This window comes from Cimex lectularius, unplaced genomic scaffold (assembly GCF_000648675.2).
Source record: "Cimex lectularius strain Harlan isolate CLEC.00 unplaced genomic scaffold, Clec_2.1 scaffold198, whole genome shotgun sequence".
NCBI classification, from domain to species: Eukaryota; Metazoa; Arthropoda; class Insecta; order Hemiptera; family Cimicidae; genus Cimex; species Cimex lectularius.
In genome coordinates, this window is record NW_019392853.1 from 323,407 (window position 1) to 350,344 (window position 26,938).

The 26,938-nt window shown below is 33.1% G+C and overlaps 1 protein-coding gene across 5 annotated transcripts in view; it reads left to right on the plus strand.

The window, feature by feature from the left end:
• Positions 1-26,938, plus strand: part of LOC112127582 — a 39,127-nt gene that overhangs the window by 6,294 nt on the left and 5,895 nt on the right. For 2 of the 5 annotated variants that reach the window (XM_024228719.1, XM_024228720.1), the window contains exon 2: positions 25,328-25,369. In XM_024228719.1, the coding sequence (XP_024084487.1) occupies positions 25,328-25,369 (42 nt within the window). Of the gene's footprint in view, positions 1-23,496; positions 24,370-25,327; positions 25,370-26,938 lie in introns of those variants that run through there. The other 3 variants (XM_024228717.1, XM_024228716.1, XM_024228718.1) reach the window with 3 other exon arrangements.

Genomic DNA, 26,938 nt, shown 5'->3' on the forward strand with positions numbered 1-26,938 from the left:
TAATAATACATAATAATAATGATTAAATAATAAAGTAAACTGTGGCTTGTGAGGAAAAAACTTATAACTGTTCACTCGTATCAACACGTTCCGATTCATTTTTGTTCTGAGAGAAGAAAGGCTGGTCCAAAATGGATCAATCTTTAATGAATCAGCAATTTGTAATATCCTGCTAAGACATAAATTTCTGCCATAATTATTTGTATGGTTGGGAATGTGAAATAACATAGCCAACCGGGTATTTCTTGTGGGGACTCCAACTTTACTTAGCACTGATGAACAGTCAATTGTTCCATTCAAAAGTTTTAAAATGAAACAGGTAGAGATCTATCTTAAACGGACAGAGAAGGGATGCAAGTTACAGAGGGCCAACCAATCCGACAGGGGCTTGGAATAATAATCACCTCTAAAACCAATTTAATATATTAAATTTATAAGCAATATTATAATAAAGTGAACATAAATGTACCCAATAAAAAATAAACAATACGGCATGGATTCTCCGTCTGCCGGTAGGTAGTGAGAATAATGATAATCATAATAATAATAAAAATAATATATAAATAAAATAAATAACGAATTTTATACACTGCAAAATAATATAAACCTCTCTGATTATAAATTATCGTAAATGGTTAACAAAAGTACAAATTTCCCGAAATAACGTAAATAATTAAATAGAAACTAATATAATGAATTAGTTAAATGCCATAAACCCTAGTAAAAATAGATTAAGTAAACGAAATAAGGATAAACAAGAATAAAAGTAAGAAGGGAAATACGTTTACATATAAGAATAAAACAGAACTAAAAAATAATAATAACGTCGAATAATAGATAGAGTAAAAATAATGTTATCAGTCAATATAATATTTCCTGTATATCCAGGCTGCCTTGGTGAATTCCACCAATGCAGCCCAATTGGATCCATCCAACAAACTTAAAAATTCTTTTCTTGTAAGTACACTGCACCCGAAGAATAATGTTCTATATTCAGAAAGAATAGGGCAAACCGCTATAAAATGGAAAATGTCCTCCCTTGTTTTCAGGTTACAAAGACGGCATTCTTCTCGTTCAGAAGCTTGGTACGGTTTGTAGTTCAGGTTAAGCAACTCGCCCCTTAACTTCACCAACCATCTGACGGAGCGAGGATCTAAATTTTGCTTGTTTTTTTCCAGTTAAACGAAAAACAAGCTAAAACCAATATACACAAGGTGTTTAATAAAAAGTTTCAAGATAGATTAAACTCCACAAAATAACAAGACTGATACGGAAACCATACAAGGCAACGATAATCAAAAATTCTTTGATACCATTAAAAACATCCGATTACGCTTAATGGATAAAAAATTAAAAGTTTATTCCAACATTGCGTTAACATGTATCAAATACGAGTCCAGAGGACCACATAATTATGTTTAGCGAGGGGTTAGGACAACGTAAGCCTTGTGGTTTACTACGTAACTTTTTGTTCAATTTACCACTTTACACCTGTGGTTTTTCGGTAAAAGCTTTTTCGTCATGTACAAATAATTCTTTAACCCGCGAATTTGTATGTTTTTAGTAGGTTTATACCAAAATACAAAGGTAGTAGTACTGGTTTGAACTGGGTGTTACTGCTTTTTACGATTTATGTTTTTCAATTTTTACTGCAATGTACCATAATTCATTGTTTGCCAGATAAAAAAAATCTTCTAGACGATTTTATATATTTTCCTATTCTTGAGTCTTCTTTTACAAAGATAAAATACATAAAATTCAGCCTTTTTTTCAAGGTCTGTAGATATTACATTATCCGAAAACAACATTATTAAGTCTCTTAAGGTAGTAGTAAATTATGAAAATCTCATCCTTCTAATTTTTATCCCAGAAATTTCAGTTATCTTAAAGAAAAAGCTCAAGATGTAATGTCACTTAGAAAAGTCAATAAAAAAATTTTTATTCAAAATTTTCAAGCCAAAGCTTACCAACAACAAAGAACTAACTAAAAAGGTCTAACCACCGCGATTCTCTGACACTAAAAATACATGGTTAAAAGTGTGGCAGCGTAGGTGGGTGGAACCGGCAGGGAAGCTTTCGCGTATCATCAGCATCCTACTAAGAACTGACAATACTAGGTTTGGACTATTATTTGTAGGGAAACGTTAAATGTGTCCTAATAATTGAAGGGTGTCATTCCTAGAATAGAGGGAGTAGGAATGCCATCCGATTTGAGAATTGTGCTTGAGAATCTTTGGGCTCGTTGTTCCATTTATTAGAGTAAAATTAAGGACTGTTTAATTGTAGCTACTGTAAGCTCAATTCTGTATAAATATGTAAACATGGGTTTTTCTCGCATTAGAAAGCAGCATACAACCCAAAAAACGATAAAATCTGCTTAGTTTGTCAAAAATCTGTTGTACAATTTACTTTTTACGTTTAAACTCAAATTTAATTTCAAGTAACCTTTCTTGCTTTGTTGCCCTTAAAAACCAAATAATATCGACCTTGTTTCATAAATTTGGAACTTTTTGTTCTCTGTGTGACGTCATGCAAAACTTACGTAATATTAAGATACCATACTCATAAAAAATTATACATTTGTTCTACTTGGTAAGATAAAAATTAACTACATTATAGTAAAATTCGCCAAAACTTGATTTTAATTTGAACAATGTTGATGAAATAATATTAAGCCTACAATCCTACCGCGTTTTACAATCATGTATAAAAATGAAGATCAACCCTTTTTATCTTAATCTTAAAAAATGTGACAAGATTTAAGCAAACCTTCAAAGGAAGTACATACATATTGTAAAATGTACATTTTTGTATAAATAGTCATACGATTCAGTTCTAATCGTTTACTCTCGGTATGTCTCAAATTTTAAGTCGACTAAAGATTATTTCGTCCAGGTGACGAAATAGGTCCAGGTCTTATTCATATTTACAAAATTAATTGTGTCTTTATATCGATTAGTTTTTGAAGTCTTGATAAATTCTGAAAACCACGGGATCTTTTATTTCTTCTAGAATTGTACCAGATACTTCTTTGAATTATTTAATTCAATTTTCCTTGTGCCCAATGAATTCGTAAATCCCTCTTTTATTCACGTCTCAATGATTTTTCACTGTAGCTACTGTTCCTGTGTCGTAAAGATGTTTTAAATAATAAATGAAAAAGGAAATGCGATGATATTAAAAGGGGTAAATTACCCTTGTGTTGGTCTTTTTATTGTAGGGTTTATATTTAATCTTTCAATAAACTGTTTTTAAATGAAATTCAAAACCTAAATCTTTAGAAAAAATAATATGATCTGTCAATCTGTTTAGCATAGGAATTTTTCTTAGTTTATATGTTAAACATTTGATAAACTGGATGTATGAAAAAAAATTTCAAGGGGAAATAATTTAATAATTAAACATATAAAGAAAATATTCTTTATTGTTCGGGAATAGTTTTTTAAATTTTTTTTTCATTCTTAAAAGAATAAAACCTACTAGCGTTGGTAATTACTACTGTTGTACTTCTGCATACTCTATTGAAGGCAACCTGGCTAAATCAATCTCTTTTTTTTTGCTTCCACCATCACCGATAAAGTTTAAATTTTAATTGTCGTTTCACAATCGCGATGGACAACGACGTGTTTTACCAGGACAAAAAACATCAAAACGTTTTCATTAAGTTTATTTCAATTTTGATTGGTTGAATCCAATCCCAATTGCACTCGATGTAGCCCATTATCCCCAACATTATACTCTCTTCCCTTGATGCAAACCAGCCCAAAAATTCTGCGTTATTTTATTTGTCTCTTTTCTTAATTTTCATATTGTAACTGTGATGGGTTTAGGAAGAAATTGTTTCAGTTATGTTGGACATTACAGTGAAACGCTTTCATATATGTACAACTTATAGTTTCCCGTACGATAATAAAATCGGTTTTAAAAAACGTCAGTATCCTGAGGAGCTCGTTTAAAAGCCTGATGGATTTTATTACTGAAGTTAGTCTTGCCTTTAAAGTTCTGTTTGTTCTACCCTAACTTAGTCCGCCAAAAACATATATAAAGTCGAAGATTTAAACTTGTTAATATTGTAGTGGTCTTATCAGAATACATGGGTACATTACTTAATAGATGTTACTTTAGGTTACTTAAGTCGAACGAAATGAGCTCAATTGTGTACTTAATTATTCCAATTAATTATTCTTTTCATCTCAACCAAAAACCTTAGATAAAAAGAATAATTAATTGAAATAATTAATATGGTCAATTATGACCACTAAGCAAATATGTGTACTTAATCTTGGATTCTACAAGTTAATCAGACCTAGATACACTGTATACTTCTGCGCCTGTTCACTTTACTCCAAGGTCTTCTGGGATGTCGGATGTAGCCCGGATAGGTTTCGAGTTAAAGGACAAAATTGCGCTTTTGTCCTCGTAGGTGGTGATGATGGTATTGGAATGTATAGGTAGGTCGGCGTTAAGTGATATAAAGGATGAGGACAACAATGTTCCCTTGTGAGACGCTGGCTTGTACCTATGACTTCCGAGAACTCGTTGCCACACCTCATTCTGAAGCAACAGCCAGTATGATAGGATTTCAGGATAAGGTAATAAGGAGTCAGTAAGAACTGCCAACACTAATCTACCTTATACAAGACTTTACTGCGACCACTTTGGACATAGGGAGTAGAACAGCATTCAATCCTTTCAATCAAAAGTCCACAAATCGCCAAAGCTCCTTACTATTACTTCATTAACCACACTATCCACAACGACCTCAACATATCTTTTGTCGGCGAACTGATCCGTTCCCGATTCCAAAAGTTTCACACCAATCTCTCAATCAATCCTACCCTAGCTCCTAGACCTCTCTACACATTCCCAACCCGAGAACCTGCCACGTATCCCTTAATCAACAATGGCTTCGAGAGTTCCTTGCCCCTTGATCCCTCACACTGAGTGTCAGCATTGGTTGGTTAATTAAAAAAAAAAAACTGGATGTTATAAAAAGTTTGAAATTTACATTTTTAAAAAGTCTGTTAGGCTAGATTTGTGCTATTTATTAGAGAGACAGAGTAAACGTCACCTGGGTTTTTATCCAAATAAGTACAAGGTACATATAAACAACAATATGTACTGTATTTACAGGATTACATGAATTTACATTTTTGCAGCAGAGAAAAAGTCTGTTTTCCTGAATTTTTGTCTATATTGTAGTGCACTTTTATCGAGAGAAATAGAACTTACATAATTTTCATAACTTACTAGGTAGAATTTAGGTCTTCAATTTTGCAGTTTAACAAGACGGTTTTACACAAGAAAAGTAAATTTAGAAGAATTTGATCCTAAAAAGTCTAATATTTTTAATGTTTTTCGTAGCAGTTAAGCCAAAAAAGTTATTTAGACGCTAAATTTGAGACTGAAAAATAAACAGATAAAATTTAGAATGGATACTTTACTACGTCAACTTTTAAGTGCCATAAATTAATTGGAATAATTATTAATAATGTAAAACAATCAACGTTTAAGTACCTTCCTGTGGTCAAATGTTTTAATAATTAGACATCTTGAAAAGTTACGTTTTCCTAGTCTAAGTTTGAAGTTCCTGTAATACAAAACAATACGACAAAAATATGATCAATACGACTTTGTCTAAACCTTTCGCTTAAACTATATAGAACTTTTTTGACCGTAGAAGCATGATATTCTTGTCTAATAAAAAAAGTATTTCAGTATATGCTGATTTAAAAAAAATCAACATACTAATTGCTGATGTACCATGAACAGAAACTTTGATCATGCCTAATACGTGTCGTTGTCATTTAAACTGATGAACAATAGGCTAAAGTTACAACTTGATCTTGTTAAAATATTAAAATCATTTCGGAAATATTAAATCCCAGATAGATTCTTTCTTTTCAACAGGTGAAATTGTAACTAGTTGGACAAATCGGTTCAATTAGGATTATATAGTTTTATAGAAAAGATAAATGGTGGAGAAGTGAGTGTGTTGTTTAATCTTTTTAAAAAGATTAAATTCTAGATGATCCTATAAAACTTGGAATTCATAAAGACATTTCCACCTGGTAGATACTCCATCCTAACTATTCGGCTTAGCTCTTAAATCTCTTTAGGTGAACATTAAGATCCATTAGCTTTATCTGTTATTCAACAAATTTTAGTAAAGCCACGAAATTTTCAAGAAAAAATAAAATAATAATAAACTGGCAAATATCATTCTATGCAACAAATCTCGAAACTCCTACTAAAAAATTTAAACAAGAAATTAAAAGTGACCAAAACTTCAAAACGCAAATATCCAAAAGTGCCAAATTGCCCAAGGACTGCGATCTTATTCGAGCACAGGGCCCAGGGTATTTCTCGCTGGTTAAAAAAACAATTATATCACTCCTTGAGAGGGAACCTTTATTGAAGTATAACAAACAAACGTCGGTTAACAAAGGGCACGCACTTCTCTGTCGTTCCAAAGCGTAAAATTCGGGCAGAAAAAAGTTCTCACTTCGGTTGCTTTTATAAAATACAAAAGGCGAATTATTCACAAGAGAAAAGTATCTAGTAAGTATGAACTTCGTTGATCTTATTACACATTATCTGGCTTTAACAATTAGGAAGCTATACAAGTGAATGTTGCACGAATAAGTCTGATTGAGATCAATAAATTTAACATAGTATCAGATGTGTTATTCGTAGGTTTTTGAGTAACTACTATGAGTTCCTAGATTATCTGTTTAAAAGTGCGTTTTTGAAATCGTTTGTTAAAATTTCGCCCTGTTTTGACCACCACACATTTCTTCCTTTTTATTCTTTTGAGAATATTACTATTTTAAGCACATAACATAACAACATATAAACTATAATAACAAAGCATATTGAGTCCTTTGCAGTAAAAAATTCTTTGAGCGAGTTTCAGAAGGGTTTGCGAAAGAGTTACTCGACAATAGATTACATCTTTATACTGTCAAACCACCCTTAAACAAAAAATTTATTGCTATTTTGTGGATCTGAAAGCGGCCTTTGATAGCGTTGTCGAGGTCTCCTTTTGAAACTTAACAACTTGGGTTTGCCATCCATATTAGCTATATTGAAATCGCTTTTATCTGAGTCGGCGACGGGGGTTCGTGGAAGAGAATGGAACAATTGTGGCTCTCAGAATACATTATAGTTCGTTGTGGGGTTAGGCAAGGGTGACTGCTAAGTCCCATCTGTTCGCTCTGTTCCTTGACGACCTTCCATTTGTTCTTGAGTGTGGTGTGAGAATAGGCAACATTACAATAAAAATTATTCTTTACGCGGACGACATAGTTATTATGGCTGATCCTACGCATGGTCTATAAAAGAATATAAAGCTATTGGAAGCTTATTGTGACCAACTGTGATCACCATAACCTCAAAAAGTCTAAGGTTATGGTGTTCAGGAGAGGTGGTAGACTTAAGTCTTCGGACTATTGGTGTTCTTCTCTCCCCTAGATAGCAGTGGTCGAATCATTTGAAGAAAAAAGTATCATTAACAAGACGTGGTCCTTCTTAATTACTCAAGAGGTCATTCCATTAAAAGTCAAGTATCAAGTATTCAACTCAGTGTGCTGTTCGATTCTATGTTACGGTTATGGGGCTATCAACTATTTGATTCAATAGAAAAAGTTCTAAGATATTTTGTCCGTAAATTATTTGCATTACCAACTCCAACCCCTAATTACATGATTTACTTAGAAACATCGTCAGACCCATTATACTTATTATACACCTTAATGCTTCACTTCTCATTCATTCTTAAAACCGTAATCTTTCAGATTCCAGGCTTGTAAAAATAATAGCGTTAAAAATTACGGTCGAAGACTTCCTGGTATGTACATTCGCCATATCTATTCCATAAACTCTCCCTTACCAGCCCAACCCTTAATAACCTTGATAAATGGCCAGATCTCTGTTTAGCTTTGTTGTCGGCAATAAAAGAGCATCATAGAACGAAATGCATGCCCTGTGCTCAATCCTCAGCTAATTTCATGCTGTTTAAAGACCTATCTCTTTCTGTTTATTTAATTAAAAGAATGAAATTTCGTCTGTCTTAACCTATCTGAGTTGCGTTGGCTTCTAAACCTTCGTTGCGTGGTTCTCCATTTGAACTCTTCTCTTTGGATAAGAGGGAGGGATGGAATCTGTTCTCTGTGCAACTCGCGGTCAATTGAGACAGTTCTTCACTTCCTAGCTGAGTGTTCGATTTTAGAAATTCATCTATTACACCTCGGGTCATTCTCTCTCTCAAGAGCCCAAATCATTGAGCTGTTGAATGGCATTCCAATCCTCTATTTGGTCCAGGAATTTAATTTTTAGTTTCGCATACACCTTTCTTTCATTATATACCATAATTATAAAAAAAGTTAATGATTTGGACGAAAAGGTCATTACTTTTCTATGTATTTATTTCTATTATTTTTATGTTCTACAATTAATGCATATATATCCAGAGTTTTATGTTTAATTTTTCAATGTACAACATTCTCCGACGACAGACGGATTTAATTCCATGTTGTATATACTTTTAATTATATATTTCAAGATGTGCTCAAAATTGTAAAATGAAGTATTTCTATCTATAACAAAACATATAAACAAAAATAAAACAGACGAATAAATAACATTTAAATGTAGTTCGTGTTGACAGTGTCCATTCAATTACAATTTATAATAACGAGTTTAAATGTATTTAAACGGGAATTATTTGGTTATTTGCCCTTTTGACGAATAACGTCGAGTGACATTTACACTTGAAGTTTTCCTTTTCGATATTACGTAAGTCTTGAGGAATTAATTGAGACATTATGCAATTGGTCATTTTACCCTTTCAAAAATTAACTCGTTACGAGCTTTCAAATAAAAATAATGAAGTTACCATTGTTAGTCGAATACATTTGTTCCAACATGGTTATCATGACTAGTTTTGATTAATTAAAAAAATTGTTTAAAATAAAACGTATATAACATATCAGTAAAATATAGACATTGTTAAACTAGAATTCGTATTTCAAAAATACAATACACATATTAAACTTCCCCAAGATTGTGGTATTAGATTAACGGTTTATAAAATATAGAATATATATTTCATCTATGTTTATGGCCTATCCGAATGCTTTCTGGTCTTTCTTGTTAAAATTAATTTATTTAGGTAAACATTTAATGCTCTAATTAACAATCATTTCAATTAAAACACTGCAGTTAATTCAACAAAGAGTAGTATTTACTCTTTAGAATCCGATTACATTCATTTTCAATTAGCCCGATGTTTATTTAAGTCGTGTGACGATATAAGTCTTAACACAGCGAACCATCAATCAAACAAAAGAGGACATTTATACAAGCATGCTCGGTTGATGAAAAAATAATATAGAGAGAATATGATCGTAAAGTTTACGACATTCTTAAATATTTCCTAAGGTCTTGAGAAAAGAGTTAGTTGTTTGTGAGCGTTCCTGGTTAAGCCAGGCATTTGTTAAGTCCGACACCTAGACGTCTTACTCATTACCTTATCCTAGAATACTATTTAACTTATGACTTTTTCAGCGTGAGGTTCGGCAACGAGTACTTAGAAATCAGACTGATACAGACCGACGTCCCACAAGGGAGCATTCTTGGTTTCTATCCTCTAAAACATTTAAACTGAGACTCGCCTTTACATACATCCAAATACCATAATTACCACCTACGCGAATGATAACACAATTTTGTCTCCTAACCCGAATCCTATCTAATCTTTTTAGCAATAACTTCAGAGAGTCCCTGTCGCCATACCTCTTGTATAAATAATGAACCAAAAATTCACCTATCTAAGTTCACGGAGCCTGCTAGTCTGCAACTTAAAGTGTCCCAGTTTTGGACCCTTAGCATACAACCAGTGGAACAAAGGATTTATCGAGCTTAATTTGGTGAATTTAGACAGAAGTACTGTTTTAATAACAGGATAAAACGTGCTCAGTTGCCCTGCCATGAACATTCCTCTTATTTGAGAGCTAACCAGGTTTCAATGTTGATTTGCACCCTGAATTATGTAAACCGCCCAACCGCTTAAAAGATGTCATAAAATTGGCATGTTTCCTTCTTTATTTCGAGGCGAGACTACCATCCATTTACTTTTTCAGCCATAATTATTAGAACAACCTTCCTAATTTCTGAAAAAATTTCAATTATTGAATTTCTTATTCCTAAGGTGGCTATGTTGTCTGCAGATACAAAAATCTTGCTTTTGCGGCACGTGAAGTATCGACTAATTGCTCTTTAAATTTCCAACCAAAAAATATGCCTACTTGAATATTATTGGAGTTATTTCTCTGTGAAGATAAGTGAAAGCTGGGTAGCTCTCTTCATACTTGGTGCAAGAATCGTAAAGACAACCAAATTCAAAACAGAGTTCTAAAACCCGTTTTGCGGATGAGTGGTCAATCTACTTTACAACACTTTCTCCGTATTATTAACAATTAGCAATCCATGGGCTAGGCCGGGATTCTAACCCAGGATAGCTAGCGTTGCAATACGAGTCGTACGCCCTAACCACTAGGCACGGCGGTCCGCCGGTTTGTGTTTGAAGATATAAAAACATAAACCGTGAAGAAGCGACATTGATCACATTTTAATGACAATCGTCACTAAAAGTGGACAACTTTTATCTATCTTTTACGGAAGTAGAACAGCCGAAAATATAACTTGCGAAATGGAAGTATCATTCACGAATGTCTTCTAAAGTAAGGTTTTCTCTCAAGAAAATATCAGGTTCATGTCCATTTACACATAATTGAGATGGTTGCCTCTAAGTATAAACATAGGTTAAAGACTCGATAGAAAAGGTAAAATTAAATAAGAATACTTTGTATTCCTTTATTTGTGTGTCAATTTTCCAACTAAACTCTACTTTCTTAAACTTTATTGCGAGAAGTTTGTGTGTAAAGATACATGAATGTTATCCATTTACAAGAAACCTCGGTTTGCTTATAATTTAGGTTTGTTTCTTATACATCCTGTCCAAACAACCTCCAACATCCAAGAAACTTTGAGGTGTTCTGAGAGAACGAAAATATCCAGTTTACATATACATTGAAGAAACAGTCTTCCTCTCGAAAGTACGTCAGCAAAAAAGCTACCGATTTCCACTTAAGTCAGATACGTAAGATTATACATAGATAGAAAGCTAAAGACACAAAGAAGACTCACACAGAGAGGCAATAATCTAACAAAGACTTAAACCACTTCGAAGACTCTTAGGACTGAACTGACTCTATATAAGACAATACCACTCTGGACATAAGAAGTGAAATTGTGAAGTTCCAGCCCATCCATTACCCAGCGCATCGAACCAAACCGGTCAAAGGCCAAATACAAATTGTTAAAGCTTCTTTACTGCGTTACTAACTTCACTATCCACAACTACCTCAAAATTCCTTTTGTCAACCAACTGATCTGTTCAGTCTTCCAAAAAATCCATACTCTCGATCCATCTTAACTCTTTTCTTAACATATATCCTCCATATGTGCCACCAGTGCTAGCTGTAGGGTTGCTTCGATCGGGAAAAAACATATACGTTTTCATATTTACATATTTTTAACATGTATTTTGGTATGTCCAGGCTACAAATAAATTCGTAATATTTAAAAAAAGTTCCTGTTATGTTAGTGTGTTATTGTCAGCTAACATATACTTGGTCAACTTTTAGGTAACTTCTTGAAACAGCGTGATGGCCTGTTTGATGTTTTATGTACACATTAAAAAAGCTGTAACTGTTTTATTTTTATGTATCTTTTTATGGTCAAAACTATTTACAAATTAAACATTATTGCTAGTCCATACTTATTTAGCTGTCATAATTGACAATATTAATTATTTCAGCCTAGATTCTAGGTATAAAAATATTAACAAATTAAACATTATAAACAATGGCTTGGCGGATGATCCTTTAAGTACCTTCTGGGATAAAAAGGGGATTAGGAAGAGGAAAAAATTGTCAATCTTTAAGTTAATGGAAACAGGAAACAATGTGACTGACTAATCCTATCTGAACACCCCTTCAGAACTGGCATTGTTAAAAGACCTCGGAGCTTTTCTGCCTATCCTTTTCGATTCTAGAGTTTTCTTTTTTCCTTGTCGGTTAAATCCTTCAAATTTAACAAGATCGTTCCCCCCTCATCACATCAAAATGTCCGTATTTGACGGTTGTACAAATTATAATCCGAAATTGAAGATGGTGAATAAATAAAGTTCTGAGATTAATTTCCACCCCGTTCACCGAACAACCTTTCCCGGCGCTCGATTCCGGCCCGTTTGAAGAAGAAAATCGGGAGGTGAGCCCTAAATAAACGGGAGGGAAATTTTGGCAGAATGAATTTCAAATCGGGGGTCGGCGGACCGTCTGGGTGAAAAGTCGTGGAGCGACTTTTCTAAACACCTCGGATAATTCGTTAAGTCAATGTACTTGACAATTTCTAAATGACAATATAAATAAATTATTTGGATTAAACACTACCAAATGTTTCTTCAAGAGGAAAAATCAACTTTAAATTAATTCCTCCGCTCGCAGAAATTATAATTCCATCGTACAAAAGAATAAAAAACAATTAAAACCATTAGAAACAATCAGAGAAGGTCTCGGTTTTTACTATCCCTCATCTACCAAACCTTTATTTAATACATGAAATACCTTCGAAATGTATTTGTATAGTTGTAAAAATCATCATAAGCAATAAATAATTATGCCGATCTACAGATTATCGTAAACAGAAAATCAAACCTCAACTTAACTAAAAATATTCTTTTCATAAACCATATACTACTAAAAAAAGCTTCTGGTTTCGAACTGATCACTTCAAAAATCCTTCGGCATCTACCTAAAAAAGCTAAAGTTTTCCTTACCTACCTTTACTATTCCGTCCTTAGAAAAACATACTTCTCATCCCAATGGAAATCTGAATGTCAAAAGCGTAAAAAGCTTCTTACCCTTCCATCACCCTACCGTCCAATTCGTCGGTTGCCATAATGGACAAAATACTAGAAAAACTTCTGCCTAAACGCATTCTCCCCATCCTTCATTCCGGGGTAGAGACGTTTTCATTCCACTATTCAGCGGTACCATCGCGTTGTAGACACAACGCTACCGCTCTTGAGCAGAAGAAGTGCTATTCCGGTGTATTCAGATGTGAAACAAGCCTTCGATCAGGTAACTGGCATTCTGAAAGCCTAACACGAGTCTTACCTTTTACGTACTATCTGATTTTAAAATCTTAACAATCGACAGATACTTTCAAGTCATCAGTGGCCGTCTAAATCAACCGGCTATCGCACAGATGCAGGGGCACCAAAATGAAGTATCTTATCCATCCTCTAAACGCTGTACACACCGCAGACATTCCTACCCTTTCTGACACTATCCTTACCACCTTGCGGATGATTCCGCCATCTTTTACTTTCATGAAGATCTTGTTAGCTCAATCAGACCCATGTCACATCCCCTGAACAGTGGTTCAACCGGTGGAAGATGACAATAAACATACAAAAATGTAAACGTTTCGCTTCCATTCTTTTGAGAATAACCTCAAAAATTTTCAAACTTCTAATAGTTCTATATGAATCAAATCTGGTTTATAGACAAAACAAAGTTAATTTTTTTTACGTTGGATTATAAACAGAGATAATCTGAATACTTGCAAGCACATGTTTTGTTGTGTTTTCCAGCTGTAAAAACTTATTTTTATTGCTCTGGATATCATGGCTGTTTACTTTAATTATTTGGTCGTGAATCGCATATTAAATAAGGGGCAATGATTATTGCAAAAATAAAAGCAAATCATGTTATCGTATTAAAAAAATTAAATTTTTAATATTTAAAAATATAATTTGCGTGAACATAAAAATGTTGTCCCAACATTTTGTAGCTCATAACATAGACCACAAAATTTAAAAGGGGCTATAAGGGTGTTGACTGGCCTCCGCATGTGGGCAACGTCATGTTTGCGCTATTTGCAGCATGATTTTAATGTTTTATTCATCGGTTCCCGTCTTCATAATTGAGTACTTTTCCTTTCACATGTCTGAGAACTAATTGATCGAATATCCCAACGGTCTTTCAAACATGAGAAAATATTGTTTTATGTTTAAGTTGGAAAAAAATTAAATCAGGGTCGTAAATGTTTTAAACTGTATATAGATCGTTGTGTATTTATATTCTGGGTTGGGGTTAAAATGTTACTTGTTAAAAAAAATTGACAGCATCAGTCTTGAGGTTTATTTATTCCGCACATTGAGTTCAACATTTTAACACCAATGCTGGATATATAAAGAAAAAGAGGAAAAACAAAATAAACAAAATAAATACGCGGACCCCTTCTTCTCGTCTCTTCAGATCTTTAAAAAAAAAATTAAACGTGCTTTAAAATGTAATTGAGGGTTTATTTATTACTTTTGTTGTGTTATTTATTAATCTATTTATAATATTGATTTTTCGTTAAAAGTGTAAGCGCTTCTTTGCTGTTATTTGTACTGTTATTATTTTTATATCCTTTTTAAGTATTTTATATCATAATGATTGTTTTGTTGTGTTGCTTGACTGTCCTATGCTTGGGTACCTGATCTGTTTGGACTGTAAATAAATAAAATAAAAATAAAATAAAGAAAAAAGAAATAAGGATTTGTTTGTGCTTATATTTGTCTTTATATTATTTATCTGAAGGAATGTATTAGAGAAAATGGAGGGGCCAGAATCATCGCACCCGAGTAATATCGATAACTTGGCCACGAATGAAATGTGATATGTGTTTTATGTCTGTTTTATTGGTTTGAATGAAACGGATGAAAGAGATACAGTTTTTATTTTTGTCAATGTGCTGAGTGAAAGTAATTTATAGTGTCGAAGTAGAAACACCAAGGAATTCGGAATACTATAGGGAAGTATGTAATTTATTAGCGAGTGGAGAGAGTTCTTCCCCAATCACTCTAAGGATTGTCGAGTATTCTTAGGCAGTATGAGTGAGGATTGAGGATCAAAAGCCTGAAAAGTTCTGGGAGGTCGGAATTACAAAATTATTTTAAAGATGTCAACAAATAGTAGAAAAATAGTTCATATATTTTTTTTAAATTTAGTTCATTTGGGATGTGTTGGAACTAATCAGACCCATGACGTTAAATATCTATAAAATATAATTAAATTATGTTTTTAATATAAAAAATTATGTTAAGAATTGTGGGGTCGCCCACCTAGTTTCTGATCCAGTAACACATAATTTTTCATATTGCTAACCTACCTATTTATTTATGTTTTGTTATATTTTTTAACTGTAAAAAGACGTTGTTTTGTACAATAATATGTAAACCTGTTTATTTGAGAAATTCAAGGCTGAGGGGAGGCAGATGCTCCAAAAATCGATCTTTTATTGGGTTGTCCGGAAAATAATGCAGGATTTTAAGTTTTCATTAAAAAAAATCTATATAAAATATTCTGTTTACGTTTACAGGATTACTCATTTGTATGNAATTATTTTGATTAAAGAACATTGCTTTAAAGTAACTAGTTTCTTTTTTTTTGTTTAATACCAAAATCCTGCATTATTTTCCGGACAACCCAATAAATACAACAAGTAAAAACCACATGGGTCTGATTAGTTCCAACACATCCAAATGAAGTAAATGAAAATAGGTAATGTATTTTTGGTTAAAGTTAAAAGAATAGAACGGCAAAGAAGAAGATGGTTGGCTATAACCAGAAACTATCCATAATATCTACAAAATTTATAAAGAAATTAAATTACTTTCAACGCCTCTCTCTTCACCAATATTACAGGATCTGAATAAATAAATTATACTTTAAAGGGGAAGGTAATTAAATTGAAAAAAATATCTTGTTATTCAAATGTCAATATGGCCACTTTTTTCTGAATATTTTTGCATATCTAAATTAAAAATCTGTTAAAGTAAAGTGGTGAAGTTCTCGGTATTTATTGAATAAAATAAACTTTCAATTAGCTCGAGCGGTTTGGAATTGTATATTGAAAATCAATTTAGAACAATCGAGAACGATTTTTATTAAGATATAAGTACACCCGAAAAAGTGACAGATTGAAATTATAATATATAGGTTTCAGAGTTTGCCTGATAAATTTAAAATTTCGTACATGTGTACAGTGTCGATTTACGTTCAAATCTAAATAAAAAATTTTTTTTCAGTAGGTAATCCATTAAACACGCTTCTTTCACTATGGAGGAAATCGCACGGCTATTAGCACTTTAAGCATAGAAGCATAGTCGGGAAGAGTTCGCCTATATACTGGCCATTGGCATCTGAGACCTTCGAAACATGGTGATGAGGGGAGGGATGGACTTTGGTTTCACTGAGTCTGATGCTTCTCTTCTTGAACATTCTTTCAAACAGGAGACTTGGCCCTGGAAGTTTCTGCAAGTGACTATTAGGTCTGGATTTGAAACGATATGGTGGTCTGCACTTCTGAGGAGTAATGTACTGGTTTCATAGGGATGTTTGAAGTGCAAACTGGAAAGCGAGTAGGATCAAGGATGCTACCTGGCAGGACATATGATGACCCCATTTTTAGGTTGTGCAAACCCTCAAAGAAGACATAACCTAGGATATCAAGAAAACCCAAGGAAACAATTACAGCAATGGCAGTCAGTGAGCTAATATTTCTTAAGAGAAGAATCAAGTCGATTGAACTGAATTAAGGAATTAGTAAAAGTACAATAAGGCTGAAGGGCTTGAGGATTGCAGAAACCCAGCTTCCTAGCATTCAATCATCAATATCATTAAGTGGTTGGGATGAATGTCCAGGGTTTTATGGAGGCGTTTCTGTATGGACTTCTTGTAATTTTGAGGACAAATGGGATTTGAAGGTTTGTGTGGATTATTATCCATTGGATATGAAGGATTTTGGATTAGAGCGACTGGAATCTTTCGAGTTCGAATGCTTGGTTGAACACCACAGTTCAGTTCCAAACTCCCAGATTGGTGTTGTGATGGTGTGCAGATGCAGTGTTTTTGTAGTGACAGTTTCTATCGTTTTTTGAGTAGTTTGTATAGTCTGATAAGTTCTATTATTTTTAGCCGAGTGTGGGGGTTCAAAGTAAGTCTTTTGTAGTTGTAAAATCTCAAATGGTAGATGGAATTCATTGCTGAGGGAGGAACTTGTAGTAGATTGACTGATATGCAAATTGAATACGACGAAGGGTCGAGGTTTTTCTGGACTTTGGTTTCATTGATTCTGATTCTTCTCTTCTTGAACCATTCTTTCAAACAGGAGACTTGGTCCTGGAAGTTTCTGAAACTGTCTATTAAGTCTGGATTTGAAATAGTATGGAGGTTTGCACATCTGAGGAGTAATGTACGGGATTCATAGGGATGTTTGAAGTGCATACTGGAAAGAGAATGGGATCAAAGTTGCTGCCTTCCAGGACATGGTAGTGTGGATGTAGTAGAAGGAAGTTTTGATGTTCAAAGTGCCTATCGGACAAAAGGATATCCTTGATTTCCAGACCGATCCTGTTCTACATTCGATCAAGAGCTTCCTGACGTTTAGTAAAGTACTCGAGCTTTTTCTTCCTCTCAAGGAAGGGTGAGATGATGGCTACCATCCTGTAGCACTGTTAAATGGTAAAGTGATGTTGCCTGAACACTGAAGCTTTCAAAGATTAAATGTAAGTGTTTCATAATAGGTTTTTCGAAGATTTTTCTAAGTAACGGCAGCAAGCTGAGAAGCGACGAAAAATGCTGGAGTTTTTCAGGTTTGAAAATGGGTTTCCATTGTATAATTTATTGATAATTTCCATTGTACTGAGAAGTAAACAGTTCTAAGGACTGGGTTGGAAATGGGGGTAACATAATAAGACAGAAATAAAAAAAACATCCTTACGAAGAAACCAGTTTAATAAAACTGTGTTATATTAAAATTAAAATATCGAAAATTAATTCACTTAACGGTTTTCGAAGCTAAGTATTTTAGTTGATATTTACTTTTTTGCTTTGACTCCATACAAATTCGCTGGTGCACACTTAAAACCAGACTCAATAAGCAGCTAAACAAACTGCAGTGTGCATTAATTAATTAATCAGCTAGTTATTATAAACAACTACTACAAACAAACGATTTAGTAGAAGGCTTGTAATATGCCCGTACTTTTCGAACTTAGATAAAACTTTTAGCAAGATACTGACTTTTTTTTAGTAAACAGGTAAAATTTAGTACAACTTCTTCGTAAACTCTGACATAAATAGTGAAGATCAAAAATCCTTAGTCGCAAAGTTTTATTGAGCGTTTTAAGTGCAAACAATTCTCAGGCAGTATTAATAAGAAAAATACTAACATTAACTTCTAAGAGTAAACTGTGCTGACAGAAATGCGACTGGATTTTGTGAGTAAATAATATTTCATAAATAAATAAAAGACTTTTTGTCTATTTAACAACAAGATGTGCATTTACACGCGGAAAACAGGATTTGTAAGTGCAGTCTTTGAAACCCTTTAGTTCCACTTTCACCCCATGGACCAGGACATATTGGAGTAACAAGACACACCCCCAAAAATGGATCTTTTCTTGTTAAACATGCAAATATTTATCCCACTCAAAAATTAAATTTGTCAAAAACAGGTAAAATCCAATATTGGTATTTGAATCTGAGGGACAAGATATTAAGGTGTCTGAAAACGAAGTCAAGGAAGTCGGTTTGATCAGATTGTAAGCATCCGCCTTGACTGATCTTGTTACCGGCATCTTCGCTTCGATTTATTTACGGTTTTATACTGAAAGAATCGGTTTTTCACTCCGGCGATCAACCTAGCCTTTTTTTTTCTTCGTCCTTTAAAGAAAATGAGAATCCGCCCAGGTAAAAACAAATCAGTTTAGATCGGGAGGAAAATTTTTCTGTTGGGATGTATTGAATCAGAATTGATTTTTTGACGTTTCGTCGGTCAAGTCCGTTTATTTAAACAGATAAAAGCTTGTCTGTTGAATTTTAATTAAATAAAACATGTGTTTACATTTCAGTGAAACAATCAACAACGCGTTCATTTAATGGAATGGAAAGAGAAAAACTTTGAAATTCAATTATAGTTATGAACTCCACAAAAGGAAAATAATATTTTAAGTCTTTGTATTCACTGCTGTTTTGTCCTACCTTTCTACCTGAGGTACATTGGTAAATAAATCGCGATGTATACATCGCAGTTTGATATTTAAGAATTGAATAAAAATTGCACTGAGTTCTTGTTAGAATATAAATTTAAAACGCTTTTAAATTGATCGGTCTAGCATTCAATCCTATCCAAGAAACCTCCATCTAAAGGTCTAGCTCAACATAAACTAGTGCAAAAAGTGTAGGACAAGGCAGAAAAAATAGTAAAATCTACCCAGTGTACATTAAATTGTAAAGACAGTTTTCCCATCATCTTCAACAACAAGGAGTTACCAACTTCAACCCAAGCCAAAGTTTTGTTTGTACGGCACGCTATATGCGAGAAGTTGATTACATTTTAAGTTTGAACAAAATGATCTATTTCCATGAAGATTAATAACAGGGGTACTGAATAAAGATACTTGAAAGTTATTAATTTACAGAACTTGGGTATCGATACTTGGGTCCAAGAATCGTAAATATCCCAAAATTCAAAACAGAGACTTTTTATTTGTTAATTAATGTTAAAGGGCTACCAAAACGGCTTTAATTCTTTGAATAAGACTGGGTTCTGTTGAAAAATACAAAAGTGAAATATAGTGAAAAAGCGAAACTGATCGCATTTCAATGGCAGTCGCCACCAAAAGAATACAACTCGACTTCCTACAGAAACTCTGTAGGTAAAGCCGCTGTCGTACTTACTTTTGAGAAGCAAGAAGAATTCAAGAATAAGTCCAAGTGAACCAAGTGCGACTTTCCTAAAGAAACTATCCCCTATATTGTCATGTACAGATAATTGGATATGTTCGCCTCTAAGTGTGCTTGTGTACTATACTACTTCTGGACTAGACGCAAAATTTGGCTGACGGCTCGCTATGTGCGAGACTTAGTATCAGTTGATTGCATTCTAAGTTTCAAGTTAAACGTCTGTTTTCATTCAGATTAATAACGGGTTAGTGAATAAAGAGAGATCCATTTACAGAAATTTGGGTATCTTTTATATTTTGATCCTTGGGAGTGATTCACATTAGTAAGAAAAAAAATTAATTAAAATGTTTATTGCTTTTTAAATTTCGACAAAACGTTCTATTTTCATGAGAATGGCAGCAGTTTCTGTATAAAGATACATAAATATTTTCCATTTACATAAACCTGGGCTCTTAGCTATTTCGATTCTTGAAGAGAGATTCATTAATAAGAAAAAAATATTAATTACTACGTGTGTGTGTGTGTGTGTGTGTGTGTAGTATTTCATGACTGTTAAGTAATGATTATTTGGAGTTCGTGAGAGAAGATCGCATCTCACGATCCCCAATTAATCATTAATTACTACGTTTATTGCATGCTAATTTTCAAGAAAACGTCCTATTTTCATATGTATTAATGACTGGGGTTTCTGTATTAACATACATAAATACTGTCCTTTATATAGAATCTTGAGCACCTGCTGTGTCGATACTTGGGTGACAGATTCGTTAAGAAGAAAAAAATTAAACTTGTTATTTAAATTTGATTTTAAAGTTTCAAGAAAATGATCGTTAGCCATTACTTTCAAGACAAAATAAGAAGTTTTTTTTCCAAAATTGTTTGGATGAATTGATGTCTTGTTAAAAAAGACAAATGTTAAAAAATGCTATGTATTTGTTAAAAATCTCTTTCAAAATTCAAATAAATCCTGCATAAAATCAATAAAATAAAAATAGACATTTATTTTTTAATTACTTTTAAAGTGCCAGAGAAAATTTTTTTTTTTAATGTAAGGTCAGTGGTTAACGGGTGATGTTTGTATAAAGATAATCACGTTTTAATGGTCGTTACCAAAGAATATACGCGGATTCTTTTATCTATCTTTAAGAGGAACGTAGAAATGTTTATACTTACATGCGAAACAATTAAAACATTCACTGGAGAATCTATTTAAGTGCAATCTCTACAAAATAAAATATCAGGTATATTTCCAATTACAGATTTGCAATCAACGTGTCAACTTCAGTTAGAAACTTGTTAGGAAACATCAAGAGATACTTTGTATGTGTTAATTGCTTTCTAAGTTCTAACAAAAAGGTCTATTTCATTGAATAATAGGTGGTTTCTGCATTGTATGATGATACTTGAAAGTTGTCCATTTACAGAAACTTGGGTACCTTAGCTGAATAAGCGAAAATAATGACATTTTAAACATTTAAAAAGTGAAAAGTAAAGTAATTCCTGTCATACAGGAGGGCTTGACGTCCAACTACCCGTTGGGTGTCGCGAGTTAAGAAATGAATAATTTGCCTCCAGCTGACTGTAACTGCACCAAATATAATCCAGTGTTTTTTGTCGTCTTCTTCATTACCCAATCATTAGACGCACGTCATTCATCCGGCGAGTTTCACTGACTTCAGACACAACAATCTTCTCTTGTTATGTCCCAAAATGAATTTAAAATTTTTTCGATAAATAAATAAACAAATTATGTTAGTTTAAAAAAATATTTTTACTCAACTTGGCTCCCGAATAGGGACAGCGGAAGTTTTCAGATTTGAGCAAGTCCAATTGACTTTAAAATATTCACGACCATTTGCCGTACTTTTTTGTGATCGATTTCTCGCATATTAAAAACGTGAGCGTAAGCTCTTATTAGCTTAGCTTAGCTGTCGCCCCGAAAGAACGCTCATCCAATTTGAATCACCAAGTTTGATACGAGGAACTACTCTGGCCACAGAAAGAAATACATATATCGCGGAAAATTTCTTCCAATTTCATACGCTTACCTTCTCTTATTACGATTTTATTACGATTCTTACATTTACTTTATATTGTTACTTTTTTTACATTTACATTTAAAGATAATGTTATGTTAGTTTATTTAGAGATCATGAGATGTGGTCTGGTGTGACGTAGGTTTAGAAAAACATTTTCTTTATCGTGCAGCAAACGTTTCTATCTTTATTGAGATCATGTTCAGGACCTAGGATTTATAAACATTATTTAAATTATACAAATACATAAAAGATATGACTATGAATTTATACAATGATATTTACAAAACAGAAATTTTAGGTTTAATCAAAGTATTTGTATTCACTCAAAGTGTGTATTTTCTGTGTATATGTGCCACTGTTGTGTGTTTTGTTGAGAGTGAGATATTAAGGGTTTTTGTTTATACATCTTAATATCTAACTACCACTCTCAACAAGACATACAACAGGGACATATCTACCCAAAAACACACATTTTAAATGAGTACAAATACTTTGATTGAACCTAAAATTTCAAATATAGTACACATTGAATAAATTCATAGTCATATCTTATATGTATTTGTGTAATTTAAACAACGTTTATAAATCCCAGGTTCTGAAGATTATCTCAATAAAAATCGAAACGTTGGCACGATAAAGAAAATGTTTTTCTAAACCTACGTCACACCACACCACATCTCACGATCTCTAAATAATTATTACATAACGGTCACTAAATATTACAGTTCTATTAGCTGTTATCGGGGAAGTGGTCTAAGAAATATAATTTTAAATCTTCGCCTAGCTTTCGGCACTTTATTGTAGTTTTTATTTACACGTTTTTTACTGTCTGTCATATTTGTATAAATTAGTCTAGTCATTTCGTAGTTGGAAAGGTGAAGAAGAAAGTGAAAAGGTATTCAGAGATATCGTGAAATTCTAAGAATTCAAGGTTATATACTTCTGATCAAAAATCAAGCCCTGAAGAAGGTATAAAAAAGTCCTGAAAACTAGGCGAAAATTAAAAATTAAAAATACATTTCTTAGACCCCTTCGCTGATAGAACGTAATAATAGAACAGTTTCTCTAATAGAACATTATGTTTCAAAGAAAATAAAACCCCTTTTTTAAAAGCCTTTGGTGTTCTGAACTTAAAATTTCGGACGAGGGGGCAAATCACTTTACAATACATTTTTCATACCATTATCAATTAAAAAGCCATTCGGACCCAGAACCGTAGCGTGTTCTTGTAAATAAGGTGCGTGCAAAAAGATATCCTATGAATTTCTCTCAGTACGGTTCTATAGTTACAATTGTGTGATTTCATTGTTTTTTTAAATATCAAAGACTTTTCCAGTTAAATTTTAATTGAATCTTAGATTATAAAAACCTCGTAAGCTTTTCCGGAGAAGGAAGGAAAAGCTTACGACGTTTTTTCCAGAATCTCATCCAGATCTATCAAAAAGAGAAGCAAGAAATTAATTGAATCTTGTTACTTAATTCCAATAAAATTTTAATGCCTGGAAATAATAGTAAATATTGACTTTGAGGTGTGGACAAAAAGGTAGCACAGTTGTTTGTAAACAAAAGTAGTACCTAAATTCAATTTTGTACCAAGTTATAAAACTCAGCTTTTTGCTACTATCTAAACGTTGGTAAAAGGTCGTGCCGGTTATTTGACTCTTTCTGAACGCGCAATAATATTAAGTAAGAAAAATCGTACAATGTAGATTTCGGAAATATCAAGAAACAAAAGCAGAGTAGTAAAGTCATTTCTACATTATTGAATAATTCAGAAGACTAGACAAAGAAGAAAATATCTGGTAGGCGATCCGTCTTAACCAGCAGGGGAAAACCAGCAATTTTGAGGATCAGTTTCCAGGTTGACAGTTTAAAAAACCGCTCAAAGAGCTGTCCGACAACATAAAAAACATAAAGCGGGTCATAAATGATGCTACGTACATCCAGAGGAGGAAACTGAAACAACACCACCGCTAAATAACGTTCATAAGGAAAGCCATAAACATTTCTTCCGTGACCGTATCTACTGGAAGTAGGAATAGAGAAAGTCCTATTCAATATAATTTTTGTTCTGATAAAATGAACGGTATACTATATCTAGAATTAATAGGAAATCAATTAACAAGGTACTCAGAAACAATACTAAGTGAATAATTTGTATTCTAGCAGCACAATGCTCTTGTAACACACAAGTCACACAGAAAAAATGGTAAAATCTTTTTTTTTTAATCAATGGCCAACTGGGTCTCCAGTGTTTAATATAACTGAAAATATCTGGGAACATTTGTCAAAGCTGTTTATAAGGCTGCAGCCCGTTCCAGAACACAGGAGAGATGAAACGCACAAAGAACAAGGAGAAGAAGAAATTTTCTTAAGATGTTTTCGCCTCTACGACCTACCATATCGAATACTAACTGGTACTGGAGAATGGACCGCAGAGGTTCAGAATTATTTTGTCAATCGTTGTAAGTGTTTTATAAATTTTATTTAATTTTTAATAAAAGCGTTTTAAAGGTTACTATCTTTCTTACTTAAAATTAATATTTACTATTCCAGGGAGTAATACTTTACTGGTTGATAATTAACAAGATATATTTAAAATATAACAAAAAATCTGTTTATGATTTTAAAAATTAATTTAAAAAATGACACATATCCTAATTTAGGGTGGGCTAACGTTTTGTACCGGACAAATTTTTATATGTTAGTAGTCAGCAAATAAAAAATTCAATATCCATCTACAGAAATATGGGTAGGTTTGCTGTCTTTGTATTCATTGCAAGGCCCTGGGATCATTTATGGAAAATGAGGTCTTCCCAGCAGAAAATTGTACATTTGCGTTTACAGATGATTGCAGATGAATACGCCGGATTCTTTAAGAGAGAAAAATGGAAAAGGTTTAAGTTTACACTATAAGTAACCCAAAGCTGATAGAATAAATTTACTTGTTGGGATAAAAAAAATTCATTAAATCACTGAACAAAATCCCTGATAAGACCGATATATGGTAACAATAGCTTGATTACTTTTGGCTGTTGTTCACGTGGAAAATTAATCATTTTAATAATTTATTCAATACTAAAACAAAACTTGTCTCAAACAGTAAACTTTCAAATTAGAATTTTTTTCTTAACTAATTTATTCGAGTTAAAAACCAATATACGACGGCAAGTTAAATTTTCTTGGTTCTTTTGAGAAGTTGACATGTCGCCTCAGGCTTGGATTTCCTTCGGCGAGATTGGATATAAAACGTAGCCCGACGTTTAAAATGAACGCCAACCGGTGAATTTCATTTACCTTTTCCACGGATGTCTCAAGTTTACGCGGAGTCGTGTTTGTTCAAAAACGCTCAACTGTCCGCTTGCGCTGGCTTTGATATCGGTTATTCAACCATGACTTAACAGTTTTTTAATCGTGTTTCAGGTGACAGGGAAGCTCGCTTGAGGAAAACGAGCAATGTACGAAGTAAGTAACATTTACAATATAATTATTTACACCTATTAGACATAAAAAAATAATTAGTTGAAAAGAAAGAACGTGCAATGGTTGAAGATATCTTTGTAAAGATACATAAACTAGGGACTCTAATTAGATTTTAGTTTTAATTTGCACATGTTCTTGTTAGAAGTTTAGTTAGCCATTAAAATTCTTTTAAATTAAAAAATATACTTTGTATTCGTTAATTATTTTTAAGGTTCCAACAAAGCGATCTACTCGTTTGACGAATAATGTTTCTAGGCAAAGGTAATGAATGTTAATCAGTTAGAGAAACTTGGATATTTCATCCTTCACGATACTTGGGTGAGAATACGAAAAAATTTCCAAAATTAATCTTTTGCCTGAAATTGATTCTGAGTACTGCGAGACTTTTTGAACAGATGAAAATAAAAAAGGATGCTTTGCATTTGTATATTGGTGTCAAATTTCCAACAAAGCGATCTACTCGTTTGAGGAATAACGTCACGAGTTTCTATGCAAAGATACATGAATGTTGTTCATTTACAGAAACTTGGATATTTCAGCCCTCACGATACTTGGGTGGGAATACGAAAAAATTTCCAAAATTAATCTTTTGCCTGAAATTGATTCTGAGTACTGCGAGACTTTTTGAACAGATGAAAATAAAAAAGGATGCTTTGCATTTGTATATTGGTGTCAAATTTCCAACAAAGCGATCTACTCTTTTGTCGAATAACGTCACAAGTTTCTATGAAAAGATACACAAATGTTGTTCATTTACAGAAACTTGGATATTTCAGCCCTCACGATACTTGGGTGGGAATACGAAAAAAATCACAAAATAAATCTTTTACTTGAATTTGATTTTGAATATTAACTGCGAGACTTTTTAAACATATGAAATTAAGAAAGGATACTTTGAATTCCTTTATTGTTGCCTAATTTTCAACAAAACTGTCTACTTCTTTGCAGAATGACGTTCTCTACAAAGATAGATGAGTGTTATCCATTTACAGAAACTTGGGTATTTCAGCCGATTCGCTATCTGGGAGCGAGAATCGTTAGAATCACAAACATTTTATTTGAAATAGCTCTTTGAAGTTCTAAAGAAACAATCAATTTCCTTGTAGAAAATGGCAGTGGATAATGAATTATTTATGTAAGAAGATACAAGTGTAAACTCGTTGAAACCACAAGAAAGAAGAAAAGTAATTCATCAAGTAAAACTGTCCTATATTATCGTAAACTTGCCTAAGCTTGTGAATTATATTAATGGTTTGTATAATGTTGGTCATCTCTGACCATTATTAGGTCAACTTTAGGCTGGTTATGGCGAATTAAGAAAGACCGGGATGACCGATTGCTAAAAGACTGCGGCCCAAAAAGCTGTAACAACTTTCTAAGAAAATTCTAGCTTTAAGCTGATGAGCTCGAAGTTTATTTTAACTAAATTTAAATTGCTATCGACAAGGGGCGTAATTTCTTAACTAGGCAGTTACGATTCTCGGATTCTTATCACGTCGCTCTAACGACATTAAAACAATTGTGCGGGGACGGAAAGTGGACTTTATTACT